The sequence below is a fragment of the Anopheles bellator genome, chromosome 2, assembly GCF_943735745.2.
Source record: "Anopheles bellator chromosome 2, idAnoBellAS_SP24_06.2, whole genome shotgun sequence".
Taxonomy (NCBI): domain Eukaryota; kingdom Metazoa; phylum Arthropoda; class Insecta; order Diptera; family Culicidae; genus Anopheles; species Anopheles bellator.
In genome coordinates this window covers 21,867,189-21,888,004 of record NC_071286.1, presented here as the reverse complement: position 1 = coordinate 21,888,004, position 20,816 = coordinate 21,867,189, and the positions used below count along the sequence as shown (strand labels likewise).

The window sequence follows — 20,816 nt, the reverse complement described above, 5'->3', positions numbered from 1 at the left end:
AACTTAAGAAAATTTTATTATTAAGAAAATGAATTAAAAACAGAGATCTACTGATCCATTATATTTTCGCTAGTAATGCGCAACACACATTCGTTATTCTTCCCGCGATAACCGGATCATAATGGAGCTGTCTCGCTCCTAGCAGACACCTAAACCTGTTCTTCAACAAACCAAAACTTCTTTCGATAATATTTTTTGCCTTTGCATGGCAGCAGATTTTTCATCCTCGTAAAAGCAAAGCAGATTTTTCATCCTCGTATTTTTTCAAAATATTGTGTGTTCTTTAACTAAACTCTTCTTTTCGCTATCCACTGTATGATGCGCAATGGTTCCATTTTATGACGAACTATTCTTGAATTGCCATGGTATTTCTTTGGCTCAGTTTTGCTGTGTCCATCTCTTACGAGAGCGAAAGGCGCTATTATCACTTCTTTAGAGTGTCGCCTGGAGCACCCTGTAGTTGGGGGCTGAGTGGATTGCTCCGATAGTTCTCTGCAACCCGCCAGACGTAGGCGCGTATAAATTATGCCATAAACGTCATGGTCGCAACGGGTGGACAGTCAAAGTACTGCTGCTGCACTCGCGGCTCTTCCGGGTGCGGCGGTAGGAACCGTTCTGTCGTTCTGGCCCGAAAAGGGGCTGGCAACAGGTTGGCCGTATCTGCGGCATCTCGTGCTCGGCTCGGTTCTCGCGGAGTACGCCACCGACGCCGGCGAAACGAGTCGCCTGCCGCCGCAAGCCACGTGATCGTCGAGGGATAAGCGGAACACGGCGGAGCTCCCAGGCCCCGGAGACACCGAAATATCTCCCCGAAGGTGCGATTCTCATCGCGCGGTCCGGTCGTGCGAAGGCCGAATCGATGGATCGGCCATAAATCGGCCACGGGACACGGGTGTTGACAGTCCGGCGCAGATCGGGCACGACAACTGGGCTTTTAACACCTCGTGCCGCTGCTAACGATGCGCCCTCTGGTGGCGCATTCCGGGTGACACCGTCAGAATGGTTTTGAGGCATTTGATTTAATTAGCCTTTCACTTCTAGTGGCCGCGCGCATGAAGCCGATGACCTCCGGGACGATCGCATCCTGCGAATGCACTCCACACAGCTGACGATCGAGGCGATCCGCACGTTGAGTGAGCGGATCAGAGATCAGCACCTCACACCGGCATGTCATCGGCTTGCGCAACACGCGCGGGTGCATTTGATTGATGCCGGGAATTAGCCCGGTCAGCACTGGTGGATCCACCTGACGACACGCTGATGCTGATGGGTTGGGCTGTGACACGGCACTGCTGCTGTCGCTGCTGTTGAGTGTTTTGCAATCTGCCAGCCGTGAGGTCGCGGCAGATCGAAGATGGTGCCATCATCGGGCACCGTGAGTGTGCACTCCGACCAAGCTCAAGTGTTTGTAATTTTAAGAGAGATAGTGAAAGAGAGAGCGAGAAGATTGGGCACCACGCTGGGGATCTCCTTGGGGAGCAGTGCTTTGACGTTTGATGACGTTTAACCGTTTGATAGGCCGTGACGGGTCCGCGCGTGTGTTAAGTAAATTGGGATTATGAAAGGTGTGCTGTTGTGCAACGGACGATCGACGTTAGCATGTGGAGGACAGCACACACAGAGAGAGAGAGAGAGAGAGAGTGGGCGCGAGGTTACAACAAGCGACCATCGGGCATGACCTTCTAACATTTCGTTCTTCTTGGAGCACGATGGATGGGAAAACTGCACTTCCTTCGGTTCGGTTCGAACTCACGCCTTAAGCTCGTTGACCGGTGACGTAAAGACGGTAATCAGTGATGGGGTCAGCTCGCTTCCTGCCCAACGGTGGATCCTTCGGTATACCTTGGACAGGAGATGTTTAACGAGAGTCTCCTAAGCCCCGGGATGGTCAACATCACCCTGCCGAATGGAAGGCCCCGGGCTGGCAGTCGGTTGATCGGTCTGGCGGAAAGCAAAACAATATTGGATCAGCGTGCCAATTGACACTCCACTCACGCACCACGAACCCACCTACGGGTGGCACCCAGCGCCAGGTGGGAGCATCCACGCGAAGCAGCACCTGTCCGAAGGCAAACACGGCCACACGGCTATCGAGTTGCGCCATCGGGCGATAGAGAGGTTCCGATCCGTTCCGTCCTTTTTATTATTATTGGTTTTGTTTTACTGAATGGCGGACCACGGCGCAGGACCGCCGCGACGACGACGACGACGACGACGATGTATGAATGAAAATCGATTGCGCGCGCCACCGATCGATCGATGGCCGCAATCCGTTATGCAATCGCGCGCATCGAGTGTGGACGGTATTCTTCAACACGCCAACGTCCACTCCAACTCCACTTGTGCCCCGCAGACTGAAGGTGTTAGAAGAAGTGAGCGAGAAAGGGACGAGTGGGTGAGCAAAAAACAATACTCGGGCACAGGTTGTGACCCAATTAGGGCTTAAAAGCGAGAGAGAGAGAGAGAGAGCACGAGCGGTGTATGGTCCTGGGCCGGGGCTGACGCAACGTGGCCACGCGTCGCAGGAGCATAATTCGCGCCGCGCGATACCCGGTCCTGCCCTTAGTTGGGCTGGGCTGAGGGCGCTCCGAAGCCATTCCAGATGCCGTCGATCGAGGCCGAACGATGAAAAACTATCATTTTAATTGCGAGAGCTCGCCAGTGGAACTCGAGGTTGCCCGAGATAGGGAGACTTTAATTACTCGGGCCCTCGCAGACGACGAACCCCGATTCGTTCCGCCTGCGGTGTGGGTTTTGTTCCTTCGGCGACCGACAAAATCCGGTCGGGCGAAATTGATGGTTTCATCGGGGTAGACTCCCTGGGAATGTCCCTAGGCTGAAGGTGTACCGTGCCACCTGCCTCGATCTGTAAGCAGTTTGGGGCTACCGGTGTGGCCGGTAGGCCGTTGACTTCATTTTTACCGCAACGGATTCGCGCGCCCGCTCTCTCTCTCTCTCTCGTTCCCCGGAAGCGATCAACTGGAAAGTTAAATAACTGACCGATAATTAGGTGGAGCATCGTTTGAACTTCGGAACTTTCGCGCGCGCCCGGCTCGACAGACAGCCCGGAAAACGGGGGTCTTAATTTCACCCGACTCCGGCGAACCCGCACCGAACCGGTCGCAGCGCAGGAGAAGGAATTACGCAACTGCGGTGCTGCTGCTGCTGCTGCGCTTTTGCGTGTGTGTCCGGTGGTCCGAAAAGTGAGGCCTATAATTACCCAGTGGCCGGGAGGGCCTCTCTAGGAAGTTGGGTATGTAAAAGTTGGCATTAATTAGCGAAGCGAATCTTCGAAACATTTCGATGGGCAGCCCGTGATGGGAAGCGGCGCAATCTTGAACCGGCTAAGCATCTTCACTGACGCACGCGGGACCGTAGTCCGCACTTTCGCAGGTTGGTGGCATAATGGGAAGGATCAACATAAAAACCGATCGCGACTTATGAGTGCGCATAACGTTCGTTGCCCAGCGTCGTGCGCGGCAATCCGTTTACGATCCCATCGGGCTGCACTTGCTCTCGTGTGGTCGATGGTTACGAGCTTACCACGGGCGGCAGCGGCAGTATGCAAACTGTCATTAACTCCGGCTCGCGAAAGGGACTTCGACACGACGTCGGCACCGACGGGGGTCTCGGAATGGTTGACAGCAATTAACCCTTGAGGGGCACGCAGCAGCTGGTTAGCACTACTGCTGCTTGTGAGTGTGTATGTGTGACAAATGCAGGTTGCAGGCCATATGATTGCGAAACGGAATCCGAACCATACCGAACCATCGGGGAGGTCCCGAAACCTAGCCATCAAACATAACCTTAAGACATTAACACAGTCGTCGCCGTTGCGAAATCTGGCATATGGTGAAAGAAAAATTGGCGAGGCCAATTGCAAGGGAATTGTCACAGAGAATGCAACTGTGTGTTAGCGGGCCAACGGATCATCAATACTGTTGCGCTAATGATGATGGGTTGTTTCACAGTGTGGCAATTAGGCCCAAGTCAGCGATTGTGAACTATGTTATGGTCATCAAACTACTTCTACTGCCACTAAATATATTATTAATAATGGTGCAAAAATCGTAGCTTAACGAGTTAGTGTTGGGCAAAGCACTTTAAGAAGCGCAACCGATTTTTGGAGACGAAATAAAACGAACGAACATCATTCGAACCGCAGAGCCAAATCTTCGGCCGTAAATGTTTGAAACCAATTGAAGTCCGTCGTCGAAAGAGTCCGTTAAACGTCCGTTTCTTAAACGGATGGTAACACTGGTGATAATAAATGCATCATATAGGACAATATTGTGCAACTTGTCACTTAGTCTGAGTTGCTTCTGTATGGCCACTGAACACTAACCTCCGATTTCTACTGTCAACAACTGGACCGTTCGAAGCTAATGAATTGACCAGAAACATGCTTTGTTCTATCAGGACAACGCAATGCTACACATGTCTATAGTGACTTGGTTGGGATGACTGACCCAGCGATGACCAACGGAAACATCTTAAAGAAAGTTTCGCATTTCATGCCAAAATATTGATTTTCTGTTGGTCCCGAACCGAATAAAACACGAAGGAAACACGAAACACTCTACAAGGGGCATGCAAATCACGGTTCGAAATGACAGTTTTATCGCTGACCAAGTCCAGGGTTGAGGCGAAAGCATAAAAGAGGCCAGAGAGGGCACCCCGAGACCGGAAACGGAGCCACGGAAAGCGAAAACTCAAAGCTTAAGCCCGACCCGGTCCAGCCGGAGCTGGTGGTTTCTTCCCCTTTATTTCCCCCGACGAAGAAATTTATAGTTAATTGCACTGTTGCGGGGGTGTGCAGCTCGTAACATTGTGTGCGTGGAGAAAGTGACACGAACGCTCCGGCCAAGGGTGACATATGAAGTCACCCTCCCCGTGGATGATCTCCCGCTGCGAGCAACGGTCGAGAACGTGCGATCGGGAAAGAGCCATCGGGAATGCACACATCCTGCAGCCCCAAGTGGCGACCGTAGGACCTCGTGGGTGCCTCACGGGAGCCTCAGCCACCACCCTGTGGCCACGTGTTTGAGGTTCGAGAAAGCTAATTAAGTTGTTCGTGGCCGTGATGGGGCCGGTGGCCATTCGGTGCACGATCCGAGTGTCCGAGTTCCGCACCAAGGGTTGGCCCCGATGGTTGCCTCCCCCACCCCTTCCTCCACAACCGCCTCGCGTCCCGCGCCGGGCGACTGCTTAATTGCGCCAAGCGTTTATGCTTCGCGCGCATGATCATGCACGTAGTGCGCCGGGCCGGGGTTATGCAACGAAGGGGGGAACGAACTCACGCCGCCGATGGGTGATGAGCGATTTGAATGGCCGTAGAAGCTGGCCACCGATTAATGTTGCCGTGGATCACACTCACCCCTGGCGCGACTCGTTATCGCGACTTGATCGTTGACCTCGATTCTGTGACCCTCTCCCGTCGTCGGGTCTATAATTAGAGTCGCCTTCCCCTTCGGGCGGGGAAGAGGTTCTATTTGCACCGTGCGCGCATTTTCACACCCCGCACACCTCGGTGCATGTTGTGAACTTTACACCCTTCTTCCGACCGGGCCCCGCCGGGCGGGCCAGCATAATCGTGTTGATCCCGATCGACACGTCCCGTTATGCGGGCGCGGGGCGCGCGATCGAATGGGTGCCGCGGTGTCGGACGTAAATCGATTTTTTCCCTCCATTTCGGAGCTACTGAGGCCCCCTCACCCCCCCGGGGGCAAGTGAGCAAACAATGGGATTCGAGCTTCTTTCTTTCGTTCGTTCGTTCGTTTACCAAAACCATCACCGGCCCTATCTGTCACGGTGGCTGATGGCTAACGATCGGCGCATCGGCGCCGCTCCAGCCGATCGCAATCGGTGGGCCTCGCTTCGTGTGTATGTGTGTGTCACAAAAATCTCGGCTGGGAAATTGAAAAGCCCCTCCAGCCTTCCGACACGACTTTCGGGCTCACGTCGTCGGCGTGAAATCACCTCACGGAAGCCGCCGACGCCGAGTGATTACAATCATTTGGTGCAGGCAAAATAACAAAGAAAATGGGGAGAAAAAATGGCCAACCACAACGAACCGGATCGTGTGATGCGCGGCGGCCGGGAGGGCAAGCATTCGGGAAGCATAAGCCGCGTGAGCATACCAAAACAGAACGGAGGCCGCCACAGTAAGTGGTGCCGCCCGGCGGGCGATGGGACGGGCTGCTTTAACGGGAGAATTTAACACTTCTGGAAGTGAATTCCCGCACCCAGTTCCCTGCCACCACCGCCACTCCCGCTGTGGGTGGGTGGGCGGTTCCGTGTGTCCCAGTTGCCCAGTTCTTCGCCCAGACGATAATTTACTTCTGGATTGTGGCAGGACCCACACGTCTTTGGGTGTATGTGATGTGACCCACATTGAAGTGGAGAGTTCCCCCGGTGGGGTGATCCGTCAGGGAGAGGTGGCTAAGCCCGGGGGGGGGGGGGGGGTTCCAATTCGCCGTCCCGCGATCAACAACAATCAAATGCTTACGGAATCATGCCGCGATCTCGTTGGCGATCAGGACAGAGGGAGAGAGCTAGATAGGGGGGTTAGGTGGCAAAGTGTAACGGCAAAGTAAAACACCATTTATGGAGTGCAAATTATTTGCAACCCACTCTGGCCGGCCCGCCCGTCGCGGTTGGATCGATCGATCGAGCGTCAGGTTTTCGGATCGCGTCGCTCGCAAAACACTCGTCGATCATTATGCTAATGGTCCGCGCGGTCCGACGCTCCGGTGTCCCTGTCTCTCGCAATCGGCCATCGTTTGCCTGGCACCGGGTTCTTTGGCACCGTAGAAAGGAGGAGGAAAAAAAAAATCTTGGCCACTCATCGCAGGCGGCGCGGCCAAACTGTGACCATCTTCGCTTATGCTCGGCCTATGAATTATGCATGAAGCTTCCTCTCTTATTGTACAGATTGAATTACACACGAAAATGAGGGGGCCCGCACGGAATAAAAATAAAATCAATACTCGATCCGCGACGATCGACCTCCCCCCGGGGGGGGGGAGGCTGTTTGTGGAGCCTCGCCCACCCCCTTCGGCTATCTGATAGCCGCTGCCCGGCCATTGGCGCTGTTTGCCGAAAGATGATAAAAAATACTAGGCAAAGAAACGGAACACCATCACGGTTGCAACCCACCGGCGGGCTCGCCGGTCCAGCGGGCCGAACCGCCAAACGTAAGGGATGCCCAAAACGGGGCACGGGCGAAACAACTAAATACAGCCACATTTGCATTTGCGGCCATTAGGGCGCAGCGAGTGGTGGTTCGCGAATGGCCCAATGCGCGCTTCTATGCGCCGCTCTCTCAGCGAAAGAAGATGCGCTGCATTAACGATCGAACAGCTAGCGTAGGTTGGGAGAGTTGTGGGTTGCCCGGTCAGAGAGGAGAAAATTTAAATTTTTGATCATTCTATTGTTTTCGATTCGCGCCGATTTGGAATCGGCTCCGTCGGGTTAGGTGAAATTGGGAGGAAAGAAAAAAAAATGCGTCGCGCTTTCACTATTTCTGCTGGGGGGTGCCGACGATCGTGTGCTGCCCTCATGGGCTGTTGGAGCCATGGGATGAGGAGGATTCTTCCCGGATTCGAATGGTTGGTCAATGCAACAATGGTGAGGAATGTCATATTGAGCGGTGGATTCATAGAAACTAAGGTCATGCCGCGAAGGCTCTACGAAATGACTGTTACGATTCTGAAATCTAGACAACTGTAACCAAAGTTTGTGTTGTTTTAAGTTGAAATACTTTTCCAGATATTGAATCATGGTAATGTTGCCAAAGAAGCATAAAAATGGCGGTTAAATTGACAGCAAGAATATCAGTTAGCATGTTATCATTTCATACTGTGCAAGTGTGCAAAGCAAAGAAAACACATTACAAAGCATTAATGGCATTAAAATAAAAAAAACTCAAACAAAACATTGTAAAAAGTTAGTCTTTCAGTACTTTAAATATTGGGTATTAGTTAATCAAACATTCAATTGTTAGGTGTATCGTTTCCGTCCATTGTAATCATAACAACATTCAACACGGTTTGATTTATCTATTTAGTGTATCTGATTACACCACTGAAAGATTTTGGAGCCTCCCAAGAATTGGTTTAAATAGTCTTAAGTGAGATAAAATCGTGTCTTTATTGCAAGCCATTTTAGTTTTAGTCAGTTTCATTAGATAGAATTCCAATAGAATTAACCTCCATAGTACTGGCACCTTTTGATTAAGACCAGTTTTTGCCACCCGAATTTGTTTCAAAAGTGAAAATTGCCAGTTTCACGAAACTGTTCAATTAGTCACTTAAGTTAAGGATCCCTACGAATAAGGAAGTTGGAAACGGTTTGTGAGATTAACCTTCAATCAGATAAAACGTTCGTAGATTATGCAAGTTTGTTATTAATGATAATCTCCTTTGAATATTGCTCGGATAGCCGTCGTTTTTTCCCCTTTTAATTGTACTGCTTTTATTGGGTGCATTCCGTAGGTGATCAAAATGTTCCTATTATTATTTAAGGCCCATTTGAACTTCACGCCCAACGAGTGATATAATTTGGGTTTGTTTAGCAGCAAAAACACGACGACGGTGAGCTGCACAAATTCGAGGCCCGTTCGTCACATGGCTCGAGCCGTAATCCTTTAATCCCTCTCTAGCCTTTGGCGTAGAGAACACACGCGCAACCAGACACACGCGCGCTTGAATGAAAAATAAAAACGACAAACCGAAAATTAATTAATCATTACAAAATCGTTGCACCATTCCGGCGGAGAGCGATCGGCTCTCCGGTTGGTTCCCGGTGCGGAATGCGAATGTGAAACGCGCAATGCTGCCGTTCGGCCGCTACTGCCGCTGCCGAGCTAATGATTAAATAATCCATTAATTGAGAGTGTACCCCGTAGCGGCCCCCGATGTATTGAATTAAGTTTAATCTTCGATCTGCGAACCGGGTCGTCGTCGTCGTCGTCGGCCCGTATGTTTGCCAATTTTCATTCTCTTATGCCCGGTGCCGGGTTAGTAGCAGAGTGCGGTCACGTCGATCGCCGAAGGCGCGAGGATCACCTTCGCCGGTGGTGTAGGTAGTGTAGGCACTTGTCGCTGGCTGTCGGTTTCATTTGCTGCCGCACCTGAACCGGTAGACCGGGCTGGTGCAGCGCAATCCCAAACGACAGAACTGGCTCATAGCTTCAAAAATAGACAACCTGCAACGACGACGGCGGCGACGACGAATGGGTTCGCCAGTCGCCAGCGTCGACGGTGCACTCGCAACCTGATAGCGAGCCGACGAGGGCATCCACAAAAAAGCACGAAGTAAATTGAATCGATTTATGGTGGGGCAAAAACTGTGTCCCAATGCTGCGAGCGTATCATAAGCGTGATGGGTGACGCTGTTGCTCCCGGGGAGAAACTGCGGCTGCTGCGACATATCGAGGGCACCACACGCTGGCTGGCTGGCTGGCTGGCTGGCTGGCTGGCCGTTCCGAATGGGCACCTTCGCGACAGGTTTGACAGTATCAATTACATTAATTGGATTCCGGTTTCTCTTTCGTTAAGGTTCTGAGCCATTCGCGTTCGCCTCCATTCATCCGTTTGGAAGCAACAAAAAAAAAGCGGAGCAATCCAGGAGAGCAGATCGGCAAAAGTCAGAGGCCACCGAAAATTGGTTCTGTTCTCGAACGAGTGCCGTTGATTTAGGATAACAAACGCCGAAACCAAAAGAAAATGAATGCTTTGCATATAACGCTGCGCCGCGTTCGCGTCACCTTCAACGGAAGCCACACCGTCGTCGTCGACGGCCATATGTCAAGGTGTTTGGGGGGACGGCGAATGATGGCCCATCAACCCGTGAGCGGTGAATCCTTGAACTTCTCGAGAGCAGTCCGGGTCCGGGTCCGGGTTGCGATAGATGAATTTTCTCACAACACACTCCAATGGGACCACGATACGACGATCCAACGATCGCCGGCAACGGTTCTCGGCGCTCCGGTGGATCACGTGATGATCCCCGCGAGCGAGGGTTGTTATGCAAGTGGGTTATCGTGGCCCGCTAACGGAGCACCATCCGCGACGACACTTGGATCACGCGGGGCTCTCTCTCCCATATCGTCACGGAGCGCGCACCGTACGACGCCGTGTGCCGTGCGGAGGTCCTTACCGCGGCCGTGGTTGCATCTTCAGATCGCAACGCCGCGCGAGCACAATCGCGTTCGCCGCGTTCGGTTTAAATCGAAATTAATTAGTTGTTTAACATTAGCCAACTACACGTCGTTGGCTTTTTGGCCTCGCGGTGTCGTCGTCGTTCGGTCGGTCGATTCGAAGCCAGCCGCTCCTTTGCCGCCCGTTTGCACAGTTCCGCAAACCAAACTGCCGGCAGGCGGTAGGCGGTAGGCGCAGATGAACTTTAACTTTTCAGCAGCATTGAGACCATCGGCGGCCCTTTTTCGAGATGCTGCTGCTGGCGGGCTGCCAACCCATTCTGCCGGCCCATTGCAACCAGCCGCTCGGTTTGTGGTGGATACGTTTCAATGCATTCCCCGTGCGACGAGAGAGAGAGAGAGAAGAAGGTCGCACGAGTCGAATGAATTGGTCACAACGGGGGCCTCCCATTTTCCCATGGCACTCGGGTTCGTCGCCTGCGCCGCACGCAATCCCTCCGCGGTTTTGGGTGCAAAAGTTTATGCGCGCGCCTTCGGCGGCTTTTATCGCCGATGCGTCGGTGACAATGTGTAAAATAGAGACACAGTCACACGCCCCGGGGCGTTGGCGCAATTACCGGGTGGCGCACGGGAAACGCTTTTCCTAGGCCGGCGTGCCGGGACGGTGAGAAAATTTTAATGAGTACAGCGCAATGTGTGTTCATTGCGTTCCCTATTGGGGCCCCGGCTCCCCGTTCTGTTCAGCTTCTTGGCTGTTACTTGCATAATTAACTTGTACTTCCGCACGACACCACACACGGTGGCCGTGATCTGCCGCCGAGAGTTGACCCCAAAACCAGCGTCAGAGTTGGGCGGGAACAAAAAAACACGCTTTCTACGCTCTTCCGAGGTTTCCGAAGGTGCTGCTCGGGCGCGTCGCGGAATGCTAAGCACGGTGTTAACACCTCATGCATATTCCACCGAGCGCCAAACGCGATAACAACATTTCGCGGTGACCGACTTTTCCCCCCGGCAGAGGCTGCGCGGGGAGCGAAATATGCTAATCTCGCGGCCCCCATAACGACGACATCCGAACGAGCCATTAATTCGCCATTGATTTATGGTTTCTTCTCTCCGACCGACCCACGGCCACGGGGAATCTCTAGTGTTATCGCTTGAGCTGCTACTGCTGCTTCGCGTTTTCAAAAGCGAACACCGAGCGTTCGCTTGTTCGAGAGGCAAACGTTCCCGAAAATAAAAAGTGAAATGTTAATCAATCGAACCGTTTTCGGAGACGGGGACCTCAGCAGTACGCGGAGCAATGCGCGGGGCGCGTCAATTAGTAGCCGTGTCACCAGCGGCCAACATTCCGATGGGTGGCTTTTTGGTGTTTCATTTGCCTAACAATCGATGGCGATTAGTTTGATTAATACCTCGGACGGCCGGATGCGGCCGGGTTGATAGAGAGATAGGAGTCGCAGCGTTGGCCAGGCCCGGTTAATGCATTATTCAAACATAATCTAATAATGGTTTGAAATCCCGCCCCAAAACGCACATTGGGTAGCTTTTCACAATGCATTCGCGTTATTAATCATAATCAGGCCTGCCGTGCTGTGCCCCGCTGGGCCGGGAAGTGAATTGTTTAAGATGGGCCGGCTCACGTAGAAAGCATCGCCAACTGGTGCTGCTCGGGGGCCCTAAATGGTTTGCGTTTACCCCGAAGGAGCGCGACAGTCGGGCAAGCGACGAACCCCTAATTCAGAGCTCGTCCAAAAGTGTGACGGCGCCGGAATGATTCATGCGCGGCCAACGGGGGTTGTGACCCGGTTAGCGACCCGGATTGTGGTCCCAAAAGGACCCACCACAATCGATTAGTAATCGTGTCAACAGCAACACAAACACCGTCTGTCAAGCGGGGCCTCCTGCGGGGCAGAGCAGAGTACGAGCGCCCACGCGCGAATCGATGCCAATTTCAACCTACCTATCCGCGTTCTGACCGCGTTGCAGGTGCGTCACCGACGGCGGTGTTGGTCACTGGCGGCGATCCCTGCTGCGATCCCCGGGTGCCGCCTGGTCGGGGCAGAAAATAAATAAATCTGTACACTCGAAACGTCGGCACAGCGTAAGCGCATGTTTGCTTTAATTTTAAAATACTTCTGCTCGGTTCGAACGCCCGGCTCAAAGCTTTTCGTGGCCACCATCGCCATCGTTTGTGTTCCCTCCTTTCTCTTTCGCGGCTACCACCACCGGATGCTGGTGCCGTGGCGGCAGTTGGTTCTGGCGTACGGTAATAAATCCTGCACGGTTGGACTTGGCACGTTTCCGCTTTCCTGCCGCCGTGCACCGCGACCGTTTCCGCTCGCGAACGCTCGGGTCCCGTAAAATACCACTGTTACGGATGGGAACCAGTGCAATAAGCGAGATAATGCACACACGGATACACGGGGCTACGGCTGACGTGCGGACTTAAATCTCCCAAAACGGATTGCCGCATTTTATGGTGGATTTAAATGTTTCCAATTGGTAGAGCCCGCGGAATCCCCCGGGCCACGGCCACAGAATTATTTCGATCCGGTATCAATTAATAATTTTTAATCGGTCATCAATTTCGAGACGCTCATTCGAAACGATCGTGGACAATGTGTGCGCGCGCGCGAGAGAGAGAGAGAACATATACAGGGTTGAAGGGAACAATGAAGCGCAGCGTACTCACTCACTCACCCACTGCCTCACACGTAATGGTCGGCAACGACTGTCAGGTGGATGAAATTATCGGCCTTAAAAAAGGATCCCAGATTTCGCAGAAGTCCCCGGACGCGGACGACGGTTCGGTCGCCGCGGGATGCGGGATGGGAAGGTATTAAAAAATTAAGAATCGAAAAACTGCAACCCGAAACGACGGACCACACGCTTAATCCGCTGGGTCGGGAACGGCACGGCCCGGCCTGGTCTAAGTGAGTTATCTGCGACGGGTGTTAAATGCCAGCATTATTTCCGTACGCTGACAAATTTATGGCGTAGATCGGTTTTCGGATCCCGCTTCGAAGCTGGATGTTTGGCTTCGGGGGAGAATGGAGAATGCAAAGTGGCGTGATTAAAACGCCTCGCAATGGCGATTTTTTAATACATCGGACAATAGATCCCGTGGCTTGCACTGCAAAAAAAATTGGGGTTTTAGAAACCACATAGTTCAACGCGTCTTGTTCGGGAATTGAGTGCTCCTTTTGATGGTTTTATCGATCCTTCGTAATCGACCTTACAGAATGATTCACTTTGGACCTCAGAATACGTTGGCCAATAACTCCGTTGAGACCCAAATTATGCAACCTCTGGTTCGAGTGACCCAAGACACGCTACCGTATAGATCAACTGTGCGTAACCGCCACAGTCAAATTTGGAATAACTTTTTAAAATCTTCAAGAAGTTATCTATCTTTTGGCGTAACCTTTCAAGGTTGTTCATTTTTCTATTTCGTGAACTTGTTTCATGTTAGTCGGTATCTGAGCCAGAGCAGAGAGCGTTCAGAGATGGAGTCAGAGTCAACATTAGCACCGTTCGTGTTTCTTCTTTAGTTGAACTTTACTTGAAATGTTGGCAGCGATCCCTTGTAGGTTAGCTTAATTCAAGAAAAAATATGACTGTGAATTTAACGTGAATTTATGTTCGCAAGTTTCATGACTTATTGACCGATGTGTTAATAAAGGTCCCGGGCTGTGTCCGGCTCAGGGTTAATAGAAAGATTTTGTTTGCAACACCCAGCCCCGTCCCAGTGCTCGTTCCGGCCACGGTTTCGGACAGGTTGTTACTCCACCCGGTCCTCGGCACACACGCGGAATGTGTTGAGTTTAGGAGAAGGACTTCTCTCTCTCTCTCTCTCTCACTCGTTCGTTCTGCGTCTAGCGGGCAGTCCCTGCTGTCAAACGCCGAATCAAATTTATTAATCAAGGAACTAATTCCACCACTCTTTTGACAAGTGTGTGCAACCCGTTGGGTCCGGCCCGGCAACGCAGTGTCCCTCGGATCGGCACCCCGTTCGGCTTGGCTCGGCGGAAATCTGTGCACTAATTTATTGCTACCATTTAGCGCAAACAACGCCATTAATTTGGTTTCGTGCAGAAAATCCAGCGTCCAGCGCCCAGGGAACGGGTTTTAATCGCCACGATTTGGAGCGCTCGACGTTCCTATGCAACCGATCGAGAGCTTCGCACATCTCCCGCGCACACACGTTGCTCCAGTTGTGGCCGTTCGGGAAATTTATTAAATATCTTTTCTAGCACCCGGGGCCCACGACGTCGGAACCGCACGAGACGTGCGCCGGTCTCGGCGCAGTGGCGCAGTAAATAATGTTTGCGAACAAATTTTACGCCAATTTCACGAACCCGCGACCCGGCATGATGTCGTTTGTCTTCGAAGGTGTGTGTTTCATCCCCCGCTCTCTCTCCCTCTCTCCCTCTCTCCCTCTCTCTGTATTGAGTGACACGGTCACGTATGCGCCCAGCTGGCGTGTGTTCATGTTGTTGGTCGGCAGTCGGACCTAAACAAACGAAGTGGAACACGGGCAACCCGATAAAGCACATTCCGGCCACGGAAGGTTAAGTGTCGCACGATGGGCGCACATTCTACTTCCATCCTCCACACGCTTAGAACGGACCCCCGTTGATCGGGGGCAAGAAAGTATGCTTCATGTTGAGCCGAAACCGCGGAACTATGGTATCAGCAGCCGAGACGGACGATCCGCAATAAATCAAGCGCGGGACAGGCGCCGAGCGGAAAGAATGCTCAGGAGCACGTGAGGGCGGCAGTCACATGTTGAGCGGCAGTGAGTCTGCTTCTAGGCTAGCGATCGGTCCTGCGATCGGCGCTAGAACGTCCTCTGGAAAAGTCGCCCTCGCCTGGACCGTGCTCGGGGCCACTTACAGATTGGGCGGATTGCGGCGAGAATTTGATATTTGAAAGCGATACGATCACACTCCCCCAGCCGAGCTGAACGGAAGGGCGCCGCCCGAAAAATCCGCTCCATCGCCGGTCGGTTCGATGGCAAATAGTTCTCCATAAAAGGCCACCGAAGGGTCTTGCGGGTTTGCTAGGCTAGGTGATTGGGAGAATCGGTTAGCCGTGTTTTTTTTTATTCCCATTCCCTCACAACCTTCGCTTCCACGGGGCGTACCGCCGGGGGGATTGAGGGGTCGCTCCGCATGGCGGGTGGACCTTTTGGTGGAGTTTGATTTATTAAGCACCAAACATTGCCGACATTTGGCGAATAATGTTGCTGCTGCCGCTGACCAGCGGCGGTTGCTTGGTAGTCACGTGTACCCACGGTGATCAAGAATGTTGCCCAGAACGGACCGCCGAACGCATTCCGGAGAGGCCGAATAGTGGGTCGAATAGTTCGTTGCCGTGCCCCGTGGATGGGCGGCAATCTTACGCATGTACCGTTCCGTTCCGTTGGCTCCTTCGGGGACTGACCCACAATCGGGAGCCCCGGGCCACGTGTGAGAATGTTTCCCCTTCGGTACCACAACCTAATCGTGTTCGCGTTCCGAAAATGGAAGCCCTTAATAGGCTCGGTCATGCAGAGACATCTTAAACAAACCGTAACGAGCCCGAATTTCAATTGCTTCTTTGCGTAGAAGCCGAATGGTGTTGCCGAAAACTACGAGAAGCCCAAAAGATAATTCCGAACTCCGTCCGTGAAGCGCAGCGAAAGTAATAAATTTGAATATTTTTGGCCGCCGCTTTATGCGTGGTCCGCCACTCTACGGCCCCGATGGTGGCTGGGAGCGGTGGATTAACACAAAACTGTCGGTTCTCAAGCGTTCGTGAGAAACCAGAAAATCGGAAGAAACATTATCGAAGCTGGGAGAAGCAGCAACGGTCGTTGCAGCAAATCCCAATACGGGCCCGAAACCTGTATGGGTTGTTGAAGTGTCTGGCGTTGCGAAGGCGGTCCATCATTACGCGCGCAGTCGGCAACACTTGGGTTTAAGGGTTTCTGCCAAAACCGCCGGCGGGAGCGCCAAAGGCGATGTGCGTTTTATTGCACTCAAGATGCGAAGTGCGATCGGCGATGTGAAATCCCGAATGGCGATTGGTTTGGTGGTCGCCGAAGTCGTAAGAAGTAAGGTGGTCGATAACGATTCAAAACGAATGGTCGAGATACGAGAGTCCGAAGAAGCCGAAGAATTATTTTTAAGGTCCCAACTCGTGAAGTGTGTGGTGTTCTAAATGAATTATGTGTTTTGCCGACGTCTACCTTCAGCGTGTAAATAAAGGTTTAAGTTTCGATGTAATCGCATCTTCGAGATTGCACTGATGGATGGTGAGGCTCTCACTATTGTTTTCTGTTTCTCTAATTTTAAATTCAATGTCTGTTCATCGTCAACAGGAAGCATTTGCTACTGTGATTGCTCTGACGAAGGTTTATGTTTTTCGAAGTCAACAAACAAACTATGTTGGGCAAAAAAATCAGGCCACCGGTGAGCCATTTTGTCCTTCGCCGTGTATGCAACAAACCAAAACTGACTGACGACGTTTCAGGTTGCCAAATAACGAGCCCAATGAAACGGATTTCACAGACGGGTGTGCGACACTTTATGGGCCAATAAATGGCCCATCGTGGCATTGTTGCTACGGCCCGTAATATGAGCTGCATCAATGGCAAAACACTCGACTCGGGTTTAAGGTGCATAAATTGTGTACTTACCGATGCGACGATCGTCAGATAGTAGCGCTGCGTCCGCTCGTAGTCCAGCGTTTTGACGACGGTGACCTAAATGGGTGGGAGAGAACACATAAAACAAAAATTACGACATGAGCACGCGGGATTACAAGGATAAAGCGGGCGAATGAAAGGCGGACTACAGTGAGAAAGGACACCGCGCCGTGGCGGGTGAGTGAAAATAATCCCTCCCTTTGCGATGATGATGCTGATCGGCTGCTGATCGCCGTATGCTGCTCTAAGGCTTAACGCCGCATTGTTATGCGCCCGAGGGTTCTGAAGCAGGACTAACGAACGCTCGCAGGAGCACCAGGCCGCTCAAAAGCGCATGATTTGATGGCATTCCAGTGACAAGAAGCAGACAAGAAACGAAGGCAAAAAAAGCGAAACCGAATGATTGATGCTTTGCTGCATCATTTGTGTGTTGAAAAATGTGCCTCGTAATGCAGATTGCACTCCGGCCGCGCACCGGCCGGCCAGAATACCGATGAGGAGTGGCGTCGTCGTTCGGTTGATGGTTTCATTCGCTTTGTGTGCCAGCAGTGCCGTCGAAGATGGCGCACGGAACGAGGCAACATAACAGAACTGACCTGCCTTCGAGTTCGAGTGATATTTTAACACTCCCATCCGACGTTGCATCATTCGGCTAATGGTGTGCTGGGTGCTCTTAAGACGGCTGCCGGCCACGGAATGCACGTTACACCTGGGCCTGGGGATCACGGAATAAACTATTCCCCGGTACGAGAACGAGATGATTTAGATATTATACTACGCGCCTGTCAGCAACAAAGTGTGTAAACACTTGTGGCCAAACTTGTTTGCACTTGTTGGCACATAGACACTTCCTGCAGCAACCTTCATCCTTCGACTCGATTGCATCCAAGCGACACCGCTTACTGCGATCAGATAGGGAAAGATAAGCACTTCTCGAGACTGCGTCGGAGCCGCACGCTTAGATTGCCCTCTGAACTGCTCGAATTAGAAATATTTTTTCTTTCGCCATTCTGCTCGAATCCTACACCGAGAGGTTATCTTAATCTCCGGGGTCTCCTTTCGCTGGATGGAAATTGGCGATAAAATATGACAGCCAGAGACTGTGAGAGAGGGGCCGAAGAGAGAGAGAGAGAGAGAGGGATAGCAACAGCGGCCTATGGGCAGAGGCTAACGGGATGGATTGTTGTTTCGCGGCTTACATAAACACGACCGGAATTCTTGGCGCAACCCCCACCCAGCGAGCCACTTGCTGTGGGTCGCTGTTCCTCGGCCACAAAGCGATCCGGGTGGGGGTGGTGATCAGGTTCCAAACCAGCGATGGGATGGTGGTGAGGGGGCACGAGGGGGACTCCTACACACGAGGGGGAGATTAGTGGTTCGCTTTCCGCCACCTGCTGCCCTATGGAACCTGCGCCGAAGATCAGGGTGACCTGTATTTGGCGTGTTTGGAGGTTCGACCTGATTTCTGCGGGTCGGTAGTCCTTCGGAGCTGAGTGAATTGGTCGGGGGACGGTGAGGCCAATAAATTTTTGGCGGTGCATGTGCATTAGCGCCCGCCTGGGTGTTGTGCAACCGAATTCCTGACTACGCCAAACGCCAACCAACCTTCCCACTTGGAAGCCACATTCTGCGCGGCTCTCGAGGGTCCCTGGGAGAGGGAACTGCCACACATACACACGTCAGTTTCGCGGCAAACCCTCTCACGTTGCACGCGCCTCGGCTCAATGGAAATGCCTCATGGTTTTTTATGGTTTGTTTTTCCGTGATCTCCGTGTTTGCGTTGCCATTTTCCATTCCATTCGCACGCCCTCGCGCGAAGCGTCCGGCACGCGGGGTCCTCAGCTTCGGCACCTTCCACGGCACCTCGACGGCTGAGATTCGGTTGCGATTTTGAGAGGTCCGTAAAAACGAAATATGAAGCAAACGAATGGGACTGTAACGTGACAGGAATTCAGCGTCGGCACTTCCAGCGTCGACACACTTCTGACACCGTCGGCGGTGGCCTGTCAGACTCTCAGACTGTCACAGGGGGGGCTCAGTCGGTAGGCTGTAGGCTGTGCACGGTAGGTATCATAAACAACATCGTCGTCGTCGTCGTCGGATCACGCGCAGGGCATGTCACCCGACCATGATCAAGATAGAGTGTGACTGACGATCAACTGACGATCACTGGCTGCCTCTGCCTCTTGATATTACCATTTCTCCTTTTGCTCGCTTCCAGTGCCTCACGTTTTTGTAATTCAAAAGCACCTTTCTTCCCCTTCGGTCCCTTCGGTAGCGTCCCCTTTTTTCTCTGGGACTCGCTCGCACGCCATGTAGGAGTCGCGACTTTTCGAAAATACTAACGCAAGGGTGGTTCGAACAGTACGTAAAACCCTAAAATTACTGTAGGGCACTCCTGCAAGACAATGTTCTATGGGTTATCGAAAAAGGTGAAATTTAGGTTTGTATTCGTTTTCGGGGGTACGCTGAAGGCTACGGTCAAGTGTTTATTACTATCAATGCTCTGTCGCCTGGTGGGAGCAAGGCAACCTAGTCTACTATAAGCAACTGCAAGTGCATAGAGGTACGACTTTTCGGCCAATATCACTTTTTTAATAAATTTACTCCTCTTTTCAGTTTAAAATTCGTTAAAATGATCAACATTGCTCTATAGTGTTCTCAATGCACTTCAGCATTATATAGCATTAGCAGATCACTTACACAACAGTGAGTCCCACTTTCATGTAGTTTTTCATTATAAACTGTCACCAAATAGTGTGACCACTAACATGAACAATGTAATTGTTTTGTATTTAAACAAATTGTCTCTTAGAGTTCATTGAGTTCAGGGAAGTACTCAAAGAAGTGCTAGGATAACACGAAAAACATCTTGCTACATGTAGCGGATAGGCTATAACCAAAGAAGTTCTCAAAAGTGGACCAGCACTGCAGTTAGAAAACATAACTCGAAATATCGTAATAAACCATTTTTCAACAAATTTCAAATTATGTCCTTTTACCTTTACATGTTTCCAGACATTTTCTATTTAACAGTAAGATGCTTAGTTTTGCTAGGGCATTCAAAGTTGACCACTTCAATCAGCTTTCATCAAAATAAAAAAATAGTGTTGTTGAATTTATAGAAAACAGAAACTGTATGGTGAAACAAATGTTGTGTTTTTCAACAAATGCTCGGAATATTAAAACTACCACTACAAAAAAAAAACGAAACTTACCTGTCCCTGGTGCGGGTAGGCGATCGCAAACACACCGTGGCCGTCCGCGGCCGTGAGAGTGTTCGGTGAGATGTCCGAAATGTTTTGCGAGCCCTCGACGATGAAGTACTCGATCAGTCCGTTGACACCGGCATCCTTGTCGGTGGCCTGTATGCTGCGGAAGATCGTCGTCCCGACGGGGGTCGACTGTTCAGGTGAAACAGAGAGAGAGAGAGAGAGAGAGAGAGAGAGAGAGAGAGAGAGAGAAGAAAAAAAATGTGGTGGAATCAAAACCAACATCATAAATCATGCTCCGTGGCCGGGAGTTTCGCCGGCGGTAGGATGAGTAATAATAATAGTAATGGGGCAAATAGGCGAACAGAACGTTTTCTTCTGAGGGGTCCCCCGCGGAGGTCGTCCGTCGCGAGTGACGAGGTTGAAGGTGGCAGAAATAAATTGCATGTCGTCGCGGGTGCATGCAGTTCGTGCATGGAACCAGGCTGCACATGCGCCACGGGAGCGATACGCTCACGCGGCTCATCATCATCGGCGGTCGACGGACTTCGCTCCGGTCCGGTCAGTCCGTCAGTGGCTCCCTCCGGCTCGTTATGCTGTTCTGCATTCACCACGACCCAACCCTTTGCCCCGGGTCGGCACAATTAATCACGTACCATAATTTCTCCCGCAGGGCTTATGCAAACATTTTTGCCGTTTCCAAGAACCCGGGCTGGGAGGTTCTCGGGGTTGGGCCTGGCGGATCATTCGA

At 51.8% G+C, this 20,816-nt stretch overlaps 1 protein-coding gene across 1 annotated transcript in view; it reads right to left on the bottom strand.

Annotated features, from left to right (window-relative positions):
- The window catches only part of LOC131207179 (cadherin-99C), a 147,900-nt gene that overhangs the window by 26,041 nt on the left and 101,043 nt on the right, over window positions 1–20,816 (bottom strand). The window contains exons 6-7 of the mRNA XM_058199791.1: window positions 20,072–20,257; window positions 16,845–16,910 (exon numbers count right to left, since the gene is read on the bottom strand). Of these exons, the coding sequence (XP_058055774.1) occupies window positions 16,845–16,910; window positions 20,072–20,257 (252 nt within the window). The remainder of the gene's footprint in view (window positions 1–16,844; window positions 16,911–20,071; window positions 20,258–20,816) is intronic.